This window comes from Protopterus annectens, chromosome 8.part0 (assembly GCF_019279795.1).
Source record: "Protopterus annectens isolate FY-2018-M chromosome 8.part0, PAN1.0, whole genome shotgun sequence".
NCBI classification, from domain to species: Eukaryota; Metazoa; Chordata; order Ceratodontiformes; family Protopteridae; genus Protopterus; species Protopterus annectens.
In genome coordinates this window covers 461536676-461552104 of record NC_056741.1, presented here as the reverse complement: position 1 = coordinate 461552104, position 15429 = coordinate 461536676, and the positions used below count along the sequence as shown (strand labels likewise).

General features: G+C 41.2%; 1 protein-coding gene across 7 annotated transcripts in view; it reads right to left on the bottom strand.

The window, feature by feature from the left end:
- The window catches only part of POLR3C (RNA polymerase III subunit C), an 866317-nt gene that overhangs the window by 773852 nt on the left and 77036 nt on the right, over positions 1 to 15429 (bottom strand). For all 7 annotated transcript variants that reach the window (XM_044079982.1, XM_044079981.1, XM_044079983.1 and 4 more), the window contains exon 3: positions 3555 to 3810. In XM_044079982.1, the coding sequence (XP_043935917.1) occupies positions 3555 to 3810 (256 nt within the window). The remainder of the gene's footprint in view (positions 1 to 3554; positions 3811 to 15429) is intronic.

The window sequence follows — 15429 nt, the reverse complement described above, 5'->3', positions numbered from 1 at the left end:
CCAGTGACAGCAGCCCTGCAAGATGCTTCTAAAGAGTCAAAACCACATTGCAAAGTATGTTTACTAACTTGTTCAGCAGAATGCATTAAATCCTGTAATTCTTTATTTTCAGCACAGTCAGGAATCAACATCATTTTCTATTTAAGTAGTCCCATAATATGCTGCTGATACTTTAACATATGAAACTGGCAGTTTAAGGCCCTACTGGCCAAAGTAGCAGAAGTGTATACCTTCTTACCCCATCTGTCCAAGGCACTGGAATATCTATCAGAGGGGGTAGGGTTTTTGGCAGCAGTAGCCTTAATGCCTTTAGGTCCCTGGGAAATTGTCTCTGGGTCTGCAGTAGGATTCTTGAAGAGGAACTTGTGAGAGTCAGGTCCTCTGCAATACCAGTCAGGTTTCCTGGGAGCCAGAGGTTAAGTATCTGGGGCCAGGCTAGATTCCAAGAAGGCATCATCTACAATATCCAGGACATGAGGGATAGCTAATGGGCTGTGTTGAGGTAGAAGCAAGAATTCCCTAAGCCTCTTTTTGGAGTCAGAGTAATCCTGGCTTTCCCAGTGGAAATGCTCCCTAAAGAGTGTGCAAGGTTTCACCAAAAGAAAAATCTTCTGCAGGGGAAGCAGAGGGAATGGAGTCCTCTGCATCAGAATCCTCATAGGTAGATAAGGGCAAATCCTGGTAATCGGAAGAAACAGAAATTTCAGAATCCTGATCAGAAGAATCAGAAGGAAAATCAGTTCTAGGTCTCTTGGCATCCCCTAATTAAAGTAACAAGGTCTTCAGCCATACTAATCATTTGTTTTTTAGGCATATGGGCCTGACCATGCAGTTTGGACGTCTGTTTTCTAGGCGTGGGTTGAGTTTTAGGCCTTGAAAAAGAAGATGGCATCGGTTTGAAATGCAAGCCAGTAGGCCTGAATACACCCTCAGAAGCCGGTGCCTGCACAGCAGCTCCAGACCCATCCAAGGTAGAGACATCCACAGGTTCCATGGTCGAAGAAGCATCTCGCGGCATACCGGACTCCGAATGGGTCTCAGTAGAGGCCTGCAAATCTGAAGTAGCTGGTATCAGGGGATGCGAAAGCACCTCACTCAGTACCAGCGAAATGGCGACTAGCTTAACGGAATAGTTGTTGGCAGCTTTGGACCTATGTGGTCTGTCTCTGTCTTTATCTTTACGTTTTTTCTGAATGTCAGTAGTCGGATGGCTTACCAAATCCATTTCTGGATAATTAAACTGAGTACCGAAATAGTTTGATGAAAAAATGAACCAACGATGACTAGTTCGAGGATTGAATAAGGCACAAAACAGACAGCGAGGGACGTTGTGGTCTGGGCCTAAGCAAGGAATGCAGTACAAATGAAAATCCTTATGAAGTATTTACTTTCCACAGGCAATACAATTGTTAACTTTTACTGACATCGGTTTAGAGCACGAAAAAGGATCCCCAACGGGGTACTTAGCTTTTTTGAAGACTTCGGTTCTGAAACTCGAAGACGAACATTTCAGGAGTCGGCCGACCGTCACTTGCGAACTGCTTCTGCTTCGGGCACCGCACAGCAAGAAAGACTGATGTAATGGTGTCGGCTGCATGCTTTATACCCCCTGATGACCTGATGTTATGGAAGAAGAGACAGCATCCGACGCAGTACCCAAGACTTTGATATTCAGGCCGGCTGGGGGCTATCTGCAGGCAGATAACCCAAATGTAATGACTGCAACAGTGAAACATGAAGAACATCAGCACAGCCAACCATCGATCCTGAAAATCCTAAGAGGGGCGTAACAGTAAAACCGTGTAGGGTTTGGTACCTATACTTGTCTTTAATCAGCTCAGCTTGATCTGCCTGACAGTTTGACTGTGCAGAAGGTTCAGTGAAGCTTTGGAGGTTTGCCATTATATCCTTTGCAGGATATAACCTCCATATACAGCTAACACTACTGTGGCAGTGAGCAATATGATAAACATCAGTAGTTACTAATAAACGGAGAAGAAGTTAGACATAAACTGAAAAGACAAATGCTTGTGAAAGTACATATATCGTACCAGAGATGAGTGCTAACCTCTCAATCTCCCCTCTTACAAAAAAATAGTTTCCTTCTGTGGACCACTCTGTTAGACTGGGATGAAAGTAAAAGAACAAATGGCCATAGTCACATATTTAAAATTACTGCTGTTATACAGCTAAACAGTAAGCCTCCTCACCCATATCCTCAAATAGACACCATCTGTCTCTGATGTCAGACTGGGACAAAAGTGAAAGAACAGACATAATACATTGTGCTTATCGATGTCAAATGTACATTTGCAACATGCCTCCTTACCGCTATCCACATCAGATACAGCTGGACAGTGTGGTCATGGGTAAACGTTCTGCAAAAAAACATCCACAGCTGTGCATAGGTCACTACAGCTTGAAAAAGGGAGGGGTACTGTCCAGGCACAACAAGCCAGAGTATGTTACTGCATATCCATCAGATTTTGATTACGAAGAAAGTGAAAAAATAAGGATCACAGTAACGGACTACAACTTGTCGCTCCTAGAAATGCTAAAATGACCTTCTGTTCACACCTCTGTGGTTTGATTTTTTGAGTCAAGTTAAATAATTAATGACACTACCTCAGTGACTTTTTGTGCACACATCAGAGGTTTGACTGGTGGAAAAATGAAATAAATACTGATCATAGTGAACAGGGTCAGTTTTAGAGTTGGTAGGGTCCAGAGCACAGGCTCCTACTAAGTTACTTTATACAGCCAGGAGCAGTGACAAAAGACGTTTTGTGGGTCTAGACATTCTGTGACATATTCTATATTGATTTTCAAAATATTAGTTACCTTTCGTTTTTTTTTACCACACAGATTAATGTATACACCTGTCAATATTATTTTTCACACACCAATACACATGTTGGCTCTGCACCTAACAAACCAGGCCTATTACAAAATACAGAAACACACGTCTTTGGGGTATGTGAGGCAACCACAGCATCTGGATAAGACCCATACAGAGAGGAATAATATAGTCCCACAGAGATGGTGCCATGCTCAAGACCTCAAGTGTACAAGTACTTGCCACTGTACCAGTGATCTGATGCGTTACCACACTTCCTACACATTCCACCAAAGGGAAACACATACACGTAATGTTGATGTTTGACTGTAATGGAAGGAGAAAGAAGAAATTATCACCAAATTGCTGCTATTACATACTTTTTATCACCCCAACACACACACACAAACACACACACACACACACACACACACACACTCTTCTAAAAATGGCTATTGTCAGGAATCTACATGTATTAATATTATGAAATCAGACAAGAAGCATTCAGACACTGGCATGAACATTTCTAGTGAATGGTCACATTCTTGAAATGCTGTAATGAAACATGGCACAGGAATCAGTCGTAGAAAGTGATTACCATAACTGTACCCAGAAGGTACACATATGCATGACCGTTCAAGGAGTGAGAAATTCTGAAACATAACTAGACAGGGAATCTATACTTTTTGTTCAAATCAACAGCAAGGTCCTTGCGTACCTTCCATGGTTTCAGTCAGTCTGTCAGAGACTTTCTTGACAACACAGCTCATCTGCATATTTCCATTCTGTAGCACCTCCTCCACAAGCAGCTCCCCTATGTCTCCATACAGAGTTTTTGCATTGTAAATGTAGCGGGGATACCTCAAGAAGCGAAGCACCAGGGAGGGATGAGCCTCATACTCCACAAAACCTCGCTTGTGCAGATGGTATGTTACAAAGTTATGCTGAATCAGCACACACAGAGCCTTCTTTACCTACAATGAAACAAATGTGTTTACAGTACTCAAGAAAATTAAAAAACAATCTGGCCAAAAGAGACCATCAGTAGCAAGTAATACAGCTGTGGTTCGATAATAAAAATTAACATGACTGCACCAAGTAATTTCAAATAATCAGGAATTTATCTTTAGCTAAATGGTTAACCGTTCAAATATAATGTTGAATTCAGAAGTCTCCACTTTCATGTACAACTAATCAACAGAGAAAAAAATGTATTTGCTTCCTGCTCACTGAACTGTATAAAACACTTTAATTTACAGCACAGTAAATTAAATTGGTCAGCAGCACTGTCAAAAGAAAAAAAATCACAATGATAACAACTGGAGAGGCCGCAAAAATACCTCACAAAGAGGATCCTAGGCCTTAAACACTTGTCCTATATGGAGAGACTAAAAAAACTCCAACTATTCTCTGTCTCATATCGCCTACTTAGAGGCGATCTCTGCTTGACTTAAAAAGCCATGTCTGACCCAGCTCTGTTAGAAATGCTACATCTAAAGAAATCCCAATGCCTCTGCACCACACGCTCCAGAGATCTCAACCTCATTACCACAATTAACACAACATGCTGGAGGGACAGGGTCATAACCCAAAAACTGCCCATGCTATGGAACAGACTTCCCATACAAGCAGAGCACCTAGCTAACCCTCTTCAAGAGAAATCTTGATGAGTGGATGGGAAACAGAAAATTCATCCCTAGGATAACACCAGTGGCTCTACTCGACAGAGGCACTGGGAAATAAGGTCAGGTGGCACTATGCCAGGGTAATCTTACGGCTAGGCTTGTAAAGGCCCCAGGGCCATTAGCCTAGTACACACCTATGAACCTATGAAGTACTGTGATGAAACACGATGAAGTGGGATGTAAGAAACATTACAAGATATATATTATTCCAGTAAAAATATAAACTAAAAGCACGAGCAAAAGACCTAATCTCAGAGTACTGTCAACAGACAAACTTGTGAAATGCAGTAGACATTTTCAGAGCTTGATTTTTCTCTTTTACTTTTAAGCAAGCAAATGTGCACAGAACCTGAAACATTACAGCTGTCATGGAGTGCAAGGTAGAGAAACATAATGAAAAATACTTAAGACAGTCCAGTTACAAGCTTGCATAAATTTAAATTTCAATATATATTCTGTACTTTAGTTTTTCAATGTTTTACACAAAGATTCTCAATTTACTCCTTGCACTTCAGTGTGTCATTAAAATGACAGGGATTTTTGAAGAGCAACTACTTCTTAATTAACTTATTTATTTAAATTTGTTAAATGGTTGAACACTGATCCTAAAGAACCATTTTCAAATCAGCACAGACCTTACATGAACCAGAAAGGAAGGAGAAAGCAATACATACAAACAATGAAAGGACTGAAACATTAGAGTTGCCAGTTTTATGATTTCCTAAATAACAATAAAGTTTGGATAAGATGGTAAACCGAAGCCCCATCTCCCAGAGTTAGTGGTAGCGCAGGCAGATTTAATGTTCCCATGAAAAGTAGGGTAAATTCCTTTGTGCCCTGGACAAATTTCTCCTAGTCAGAATGAATCCCTTTTTGGGTCTCCCCAGAAAAGAGGCCACTGGCCTAGTGGGACTAACCAGGTCAGCAAAACATGAATAGATAAAAACAAAAAGATGAACGTTAAAAGGCAAAAAAAAAAGTCAAAATTCAACAGTTACAGAACTGTTAGGAAAAGACATAAGAGGAAAGCAAAATTAATACCTATGTACAATGTATATCCAATACTGAAGTCACATTTTAAAGAGGAAGAGGGAAGTGGGAGAAAGGGAGAGAAAGACAGAAGATTTAACCAAAGTAGTTAGAGATGTAAATGTGACGAGTAGGAGAAACGCAGAGTTAGAATACTTTAAGTGATGGAGCTATAGCAACGTGCATACATTCAGCATATTTGAATAGATGCTTTTTCAACTCTGTATGGAATTTGGGGTATGACTGCAGCTCTTTTAGCCTAGACAGTAGTGTTTCACAAAGTTTAAGGCCAATGAGGAACAAGCAATGGTTGATGCACTGATGTTTATTGCAAAGTTGTAGTACGGCTGGAATGGAGGGGAAATTACCCAAGATTATGCACAGTGGTTTTGAAAGTAAGACAAATAGCAAGAGAGTAAAAGGGTTAATTTCTCTTTAAAAGTTCTTAACTTCAAATCAGCTAACAAATTCACTCTATTTACCAAGTAACAACTTGGGTTTTGTAAGTTTATAGGCATTGATGGTACCTCACAGGTGTGAAGATAATGTATTTGCACATTTGCATAGACAGTATGTAATGCTTTAAGGTTGTTTTTCTTCTGCGAGTTAATGAGAAACATTTCTGACTGAGAAAAGAAGTTTATCATTTATTTATTTTTTTTACTTATTTATGTTGATAGGGTGCTGGATTTTTAGATATGGATCAAGCTGTACACCACGATAAGTATATTAACTTTAAGTTCGGGGGGGTATAAGTAATCAGTTCCAAGTTTTTGCTAGGTACCAAAATTTATCTCAATTTTTCTTTAAGTTGAGAAGTAAGTTGTTTTGTAACCAGTTACAACAGTGACTATGGCCTTTTTCTAGATTTGTTTTCACAGTTTCTGGAGAAAGAATTAGACCTGAAGATTACCGTATCATCTGCATACAAGATGACTGGTGCTGGTAGATGATGCTGGATCTGATGGAATATAACAAATGTGACTGCATGGAACCTTGGGGCATGCCTTTGGTGCGGGAAGCTAAAGGAGGGGGACAAGGTCTTACTGTCACAATGCTTACCAATAATCACCCACTCATCTTATTTCAAATATGTTAAAAATGCCAGCACAACAGTTTCTAAAATTAAACTACAACTTTAATAACTTACAAAATGTCAGCATAGCAGAAAAGCAATTAAGAACTTTATCTCACATCTCCAACTGTACAGCAACTAGCACAACAGAAATGAACCATTATGAAACTGGTAAGGGCTTAAGGACATAACACTATATTCCACATCCACAGTATGCAAGCAATAATGACCAACAGCATTTATCAGGGAATTAACACCTGTCCAGGGGCATTATGTAACCTGATGCCACAGGTGGGCCTTACCACCACAAGAAGGGCGTTACTTCCCCAGACAGCATCCACCCTGGAGGGCATTACTGCATTTTGCTGTTAAACTGTTTTGTATTTTTTTTATATTTTCAAATATAAAATGGTTCTTCCACACACCTCTCAACTGTCCAGATTTTCAAAGAAATGCCCAGATGTTTGCCTCATATTTTTGTCTATTCCTCATAAAAGTTGCGGTTTTCTGGCAAATCACTGAGGACTGAAGTCACTGAATAATGATAAAACACGAGTTTCAGACTTCACATCCTTCGGAAAATGCATGGTAACACAAATCATTTTATTATAGCAACTTTCTAAGTTTATAAGAGCAATATTTTAAATCTGTCCCTATTTCTGGGTCTTTGTTCCCCCCATTACTTTACATTTTGTCCAGATTTCTTGTGCTCAGAAGTTGACAGGTATATTCCTCCACCTAACCTCTCCCCCCTCTCCAAGATACTCGAAAAATGCATCAACTCACAGGTCTCCAATTTCCTCCTTAACAATAACCTCCTCTCCAATACCCAGCATGGTTTCAGACCACAACACAGCACGACAATTGCTCTCCTCTCCTTCACAAACACTATCCTCAATCACAAAAACAATGGCTTCCTCTCCCTCTGCTGTATTTCTGGGTCTATCTAAAGCCTTTGACATTGTGTCACACAATCTACTACTCTCTGCTCTATCCAACCTCTCTTTCTCCACACCAGACACAAACTGGTTCCATAGCCATCTACAAGGCCGCCAGCAATCAGTCATCTAGGACAACAAGCTATCCCCTCACCTCCCTGTTAGTGTCGGGGTTCCTCAAGGCTCTATCATTGGCCCCCTACTTTTCTCCCTTTTCACCAACAACCTGCACACTGCCACCAAACATGCCTCCCTCATACAGTATGCAGATGATTCCACCCTCATCTGTTCAGCCCCAACTCTAACAGAACTCCAACAGATCACCCAAGAATCTTTCTCTTCAGTTGAAAGCTGGCTATCTAATGCCCAGCTTCTCCTCAATCCAAATAAAATCAAACTCCTCATCTTCCAATCCTTCAAATCTACCCCAAACACACCACATCTACTATTCAAGCCAAGGGTAATTCCTCCATTTCACCAACTGCCCACAAAAAACTACTTGGCGTACTGATAGACAATAATCTCAAATTTGACACCCACATATCACGAACAATAAGAAAAGTTCACAAAAAAATGGGTGCCTTATATAGAAGCCACCAATACCTCACCAAACCAGCAAGAATCTCTATTGTCAATTCCCAACTAATCTCCACCCTACTCTATGCATCACCCATACTTACTAATCTCAGACAGTCAGACCTACACAAACTCGAAGCCTGCTACAATAAAATCGCAAAATTTGCCACTGGTGCCTCCTACCGCAGTCACCACTGTGTCTCCCTTAAAAACCTTGACTGTCTTGAACTCCCACAACTCCTACACCAAACTCAACTCACCTTTGCTCATAAACTAGTAAACCACCCTCTCCGTATCCCATCGCTCCATACAATTCTCAAACCCTACAACTCTTCTAGAACACTGCGCTCCTGCAACAAAAATCTACTCCAGGTCACCAAAGCCAAAAACTCAGCAGGTGAAGCACTTTTTTTCCTGCGCTATATCCAAGCTCTGGAACAAACTTTCCCACTGCCATAACTATCCTTCCTTCCTGTAGTCTTTTCAAGACTGCACTTAAATCTCACCTAATTTCTCACTGGCTTTGTCCTTGTCCAAACCCCGACCAATAACCCCTCTCCCCTTCAACCCTTCTCTCCTTTCCCAGATTTAGGACAGACTATCCTCTCTATCACTACAAAACTGAACTGAAGATTACTTATTGCTTGTTAATCCTTCCAGGATTTAGCTATCTTTTTAGTCTACTATTATTGTTATCTAGTCACTCTCTAAAACATTTGTAGCACTGTGTTTTACTTCTTATTTCTCAATGTTTGTAATTAGAGCTTACTACTCAATTGTACCGATTTTGCTCCAGTATTACTCCATGTCAAGATCACTTCTACTGTATACATACTTTTATTGTTATTGTTTTCCCATCTACCATGTCTTTCTGTGGAGCTTTTCTCCCCAGGCCTCTGCTGAAAAAGGACCTGTGTCTAGTCGGAATTTCCCAGTAAACAAATGTAAATAAATAATAAATAAATAAAATAAATAATATTTCAATTTTACTGCTGAATGGTGTATTTTGCATCCAAAATATAAGTTATGCATTTAAAGTCTGTGAACACAGATTCAGAAACACAGTCAGACAGAGACTCATACATATACATGCATAGAACCACAAAAGTCCAGTTGTGTACACTTACCATAAATGTAGATGTTAGAGTGTATTCACTGTTGCAGTCATTACATTTGGGTAATCTGCTGGCAGGTCAGCCTGAATTCAAAAGTCTTGGGTCCTGCGTCGGTTGCTGTCTCCTCTTCCATGACGTCAGGGGTATAAAACATGCAGCCGACGCCATTTTCTTTAGTTTTTCTTGCCCCCGATATGTCAGGTGTCCCCAAAAAGGTAGCAAAAATAAATAAATAAATATTATGTATATATATATATATATATATATATATATATATATATATATATATATACACACACACACACATATACATATATATACATACACATACACACACACACACACACACATCAATAAAAACTTTACCCTCATCTACAAGCAAATACACCACATAGGTTGTAGAAGTTAGAGAAGGAAAGAAACTCCAGAATGACAGGGGGATGGCGGGAGGGTAACCTGGACCTCAACAGTGAATACACTCAAACATCTACATTTATGCTAAGTGTACACAACTGTACTATGTTCTTCGTGTTTCAATGTTGCAGTCATTACATTTGGATAGAATCCCAAAGCTATGGTTGGGGGGTTGGAGCTAAACAGCATTAGGAGTGGCTATAAGGTCCTGCAGAACTGCAGTGGCAAAGCCTGCTCTGGATTTAGAGTAGAGTAAAGAGGCAAATTATAATGCTTTGTGAAGGTGTGAATAGACCTCCAAGTAGCAGCGTCTAGAATGTCTTTGGTTGGTACTCCCCTTAGAAAGACAGATGAAGTAGCTGCAGCTCTGGTGGAAGGAGACCTAATGCCCTTGGGCACAGGTTTACCATGGTATAAGTAGTAGAAACGGATGCAGTGGCTTATCCACTTTGAAACTGTCTGCTTTGAAATAGCCTTGCCCTCTGATCCTGCAGCATATGACACTAGTAATTACTCAGTTTTTCTTAGAGCTTTAGTCCTGCTTAAGTAGAATCTTAGTTGTCTGTGTACGTCCAAGGAATGCAGAATTCTCTCTCCCTTGTTCTGCGGATTTGGATAAAAGGTTGGCAGATGAATTGTTTGGTTAAGAGCCACACTGGAAACCACCTTAGGCATAAAAGTAGGATTTGTCCTCAGAGATACCCTGTCTGGGTAAACTATGATAAAAGCCTCTATAGCCATGAGGGCCTGTAGCTCTGAAACTCTTCTTGCTGAAGTAATTGCTAGAAGCAGAGCTTTTTTCCATGATAAGATCTTTATACCAGAGGTAGCAGCTGGTTCAAAGGGAGGCAGGGTGACCTTTTCCAACACATAATTGAGGTCCCATGCAGGCAGTGGTGATCTTCTAGGAGGCCTTAAATTTTTGGCTCCTCTAAGATACTGCTTTAGTAAAGGATGAGAAAAGATTGGTGGCTCTGTATTGTAATGAGCCGAAATGGCAGAAGCATGGATTTTAATTGACGAGAAAGATAGGCCTTTGTCAAGCATCTCAGTTAAGTATTGCAATATCTGAGGAATATTTGGTTCTGCTGTATTAGTCCCTTGTGCTTGATTCCAAGCACAGAATCTCTTCCATTTGTCAGCATAAGATTTTCTAGTACTAGGCCTTCTGGCTTCCAAAATGACATCCATCACAGCTTTACTGAGAGGTGTTGTTTGTATGACTACATGATCAGCCATGCTGCCAGGTTCAGAGTTTGCAGTAGATTGTGCAGGATCTGATTGTTTTGCTGGGACAGTAGTTGTGGTCTTTGAGGCAAGGTCCAAGCTGGGTATTGAGACAAGTTCCTTAGGAATGGGTACCAGTATTGGCGGGGTCAGTCCGGGGCAATTAGTATCATCTTTGGTTTCTCATCTGACTTTTAGGAGGACCTTGGGGAGAAGAGGCAGAGGAGGAAATACATAAACTGATAGGTTTTTCCAACTGAAGGATAGAGCGTCCACTTTCCATGCTTGTCTGTGATAAGTCCTTGTGCAGAATCTTTTCAATTGATAATTTTGAGGAGAGGCAAATAGATCTATGTCTGGGCCCCCCCATTTCTCTGTTATCATGCTGAAGACTTGTGGATTTAGTTTCCACTCGTGAGGGTCCATAAGGTTGCTGCTTAAATCGCCTGCCAGAGTGATTTGTTTTCCTGGCAGGAATTAAGCTTGAAGATGTATTTGGTAGGTCAAAGCCATGTTCCACAGTGCCATGGCTAATCTGCAGAGGGGGTAAGAGTGTGTGCCCCCTTGCTTGTTTATATACCACACGACTGCGGTGTTGTCCGCCTTTATCAGTAGTTGTCCTGGGTGAAGTAAGTCCTTGAAGGCTGTTAGGGCATTTTGAACAGCTAGTGTCTCTTTTTGGTTGATATGCAGATGCATTTGTTTTGGTGACCATATGCCCTGAATGCATCTTCCTGCCATGTGGGCCCCCCAAGCATAATCTGATTGGTCTGTTGTCATGGTTTGACTGGCAGGGGGTAGAGTGAATGGATGTCCCATGTTTTGGTGACATGCCTTTGCCCACCATAGAAACTCCTATTGAAAGCAGAGAATGAGAGGAATCATTGTTTCCAGACTGTGAGAATGTTGACGCCGTAAACTTTTTAGGTACCACTGAAGTTTCCTCATATGCAGTCTTGCATATGGAATCAGTAGTATGCAGGATGCCATGAAGCCCAGAGCCTGCAGAATTTGTCTTGCAGAAGACTGGGTTTTTGCTGCCATCAGTTTGAAGTAAGTAGTCAGTTGCCTTTGCTTGTCCGGAGTGAGGTAAACCATCTGGGCAGTTGTATTCAAGCTTGCACCCAGGAATGTTATCTTTTGAGAGGGTACCAGTTGTGATTTCTTTTCGTTTATTGTGCACCCTAGGCATGTTAGAAGCCTTTTCACAAACGCCAGGTGTCGAAGAAGAATGTCCTTGTTCTCTGCTTGAATGAGACAGTTGTCCAAGTAAGGATATATTTGTATAAGACTTTGTCTGCAAAATGTCATTACTGGTGCCAGGCACTTTGTAAAGACCCTGGGTGCAGTAGATAAGCAAAAGGGCAGTGCAGAGAATTGGTAATGCATTAAGCCAGCCTTGAATCTGAGGTATCTTCTGCATGATTGTCTTATTGGGACATGCAGGTATGCCTCTTTTAGGTCTAAAGTCACCAGCCAATCATTCTTGCCTAGCATGGGCAGAAGCTGCTGCAAAGTCAGCATTTTGAATTTTGGAATGTCCAGGTATGTGTTCAAAATCGATAAATCCAGTATTGGCCGCTAGGCCTTGTCCTTTCTGGGTACCAAGAACAGTCTTGAATAAAAACCTTGTCCTTTTTCCGGTTCTGGTACTGTCTGAATGGCCCCCATATCCATGAGGGACGTAACCTGTTTCTGTGACTCTGCCCATTGATTTTTTTTGGCAGATCTGGCCAACCATTTGCCATTGACAGAGTGTGGAAATGGAATCTGTACCCCTGCGATACGATGTTTAGAACCCACTTGTCCTGGGTTATTAACTGCCAATTTTGAGCAAAATGTGCTAATTTTCCCCCTATGGGTGCTGACAAAAGAGAAGTGCTTGGTGAAGGCAGAGGGAAGTCATTGGGTTTGCTTTCTGTAGGTTTGCGCTTTATCTCCTCCAGATTTGGAGGTGGAAGCACCCATTGCTTTGACCTGTATGAATCTTGCGCCTGGAATCTGGAACCCTTAGGGTGTCTGGATTTGCCCCTTTGAGCTCTGTCTGAAACAGGAAAGGACCAATTTTTGGTAGGCCAGTGTCTACTGCATCTTGGTGGCTGAACTTGTAAGAAGTCTAACAGTTTGCATAGACTTAGCTTTGTCTTCCATTTTCTTTAAAATCTCTTCTGCCTTAATACCAAACAGAGAATCATGCTGTGAAGGTGCATCTAGCAATTTAGCTTTAACATGATCAGGTAAATTTTGTTCCTTTAACCAGGCATGCCTCCTAATCACAGATCCAGTAACTGCGGCCCTGCAGGAGGCCTCTAAGGAATCAAAACCACATTGCAAAGTATGCTTTCCAACTTGTTCAGCTGCATGCAATAATTCTTGCAATTCTTTATTTTCTGCACATTCTGAAATCAACATAATTTTCTGTGTCAGCAATCCCATAACATGTTGTTGGTACTTAAGCATATGAAATTGACAGTTTAAGGCCCTGATTGCCAAGGTTGCAGATGTATAAACCTTTTTTCCCCATCTGTCCAGTGCCCTTGAATCTCTGTCAGAAGGGGTTTGATTTTTTGCTGTTGAGGCCTTAACTCCCTTTGGACCCTGTGAAATAGTTTCAGGATCAGCAGCAGGGTTTCTAAATAAAAATGTATGCGAGTCAGGAACCCTGTACTATCAAGTCAGGCTTACTGGGAGCTGAAGGTAAGGAGTCAGGGGACAAGCTTGACTCCGAAAATACATCATCCACAATGTCTAAAACAGGGGGAATGGTTAAAGGCCTGTGCTGAAGGAGAAGAAGGAAATCCCTAAGCTTCTTTTTTGATTTTGAGAAGTCTTGACTCTCCCAGTGAAAATGCTCCCTCAAAGTATGCAAGGTTTCTCAAAATGAATAATCCTCAGGAGGAGATGCAGACTCCTCAGCATCAAAATCCTCATATGGAGGTATAGATAATTCCTGATCAGAAGAGGAATCAGAAGAAATAGAAACCTGATCTGAATATTCATAATCAGTGTCTTGCCTAGGCCTTTTATCAGGAGGGGGATGGGTACACCTGATCAAGGTAAGAAGGTCTTCAGCCATTTTGATCATCTGTTTTTTAGGCATAGAGGCCTGTGCACATGGCTCATGCGTCTTTTTTTTAGTTTTAGAAGTTGCTTTTGTCTTTGGTTTTGCAGCTGTCGTCGGTTTGATATACAAATGTGGAGGTCTGAATATACCCTCAGAAGCCAGTGCCTGCTCAGTGGCTCTGGACCCATCCAAGGGAGTTATATCGGTTGGTCCAATACCTTGAGTATCTTGCGGCATGCGAGACTCCACATGGGTGTTGGTAGAGGGCCTGCGACTCGAAGGTAGCTGGTATCAGGGGCTGCAAAAGCGCCTCACTGAGCACCAGCGAACCGCCGACTGGCTTAGGAGAAGCTTTGTTGTCGGTTTTGGATCTCGACTGCCTTTCTCTGTCCTTTTCTTTGTGTTTTTTTATGTACTCTGGTAGTCAGATTGCTATCCGACGACATTTCTGGGTAGTTAAATCTGTTTCCAAAATACTTTGATGCAAAAATATACCAACACTTAATAGGTGCGTTGGTTAAATCTAGCACAAAACCGACAGCCATGCACGTTGTGATCAGGGCCTAGGCAAGGAATACAGTATAAATGGAAATCCTTATGAGGTATTTGCTTCCCACAAGTAATACAATTATTAACTTTTTCTGACATCAGTAAAACGCAAGAAAAGTTTTCCCAACAGGGTACTTAGCTTTAGTGAAGACTTTGGTTCTGAAACTCAAACTTGAAAATTTCAGTAGTCAGCTGACCGGCACTTGCGAAATGCTTCTGCTTCGGGCACCGCTCGGCAATAAAGATTAAAGAAAATGGCATCGGCTGCATGTTTTATACCCCTGAAGACCTGAAGTCATGGAAGAGGAGACCGCAACTGACGCAGGACCCAAGACTTTGGAATTCAGACCGACTGAGGGCAACCTGCCAGCAGATTACCCAAATGTAATGACTGCAACAGTGAAACACGAAGAACATCATACACATGCACACACGCACACACACAGTGTCCAAAAGCTACAGCCACATTGCTGACACAATACACTTAAGCTATCTCACTGTGAGCTAATGAATGAAAATTATACAATGTAAGGCATTGCAACCCCCATCTTTCTTAACTGTTCCTGAATTTGAAGAATATCCTTGATTTTGCTGCACTTTTGTGCTGTCTCTCACTAAATGTTTGATTTGCTGGTAAATCACTGCAGATTACAGTCAGTCAATAATGTCAGACCTTAGAATTTCACAATTATTGTTCAGACAATGCAAGCTGAGGGACTATCTGTTGTACCACATAGAAGTTAAGAGGTATGTGCTTGTATTTGTCTCACTCACACACACAGACACACAAAGACTCACACACATACCAGTTATTTTTTTCTTTATTTACTTTTGTTTTTTATTTTATACTCACTAAAGAGCAAATCTGCATTAAGCAAGCATAAATAAATGCCAGACTTTTGTTTTTTTTCTTCTTCTTTA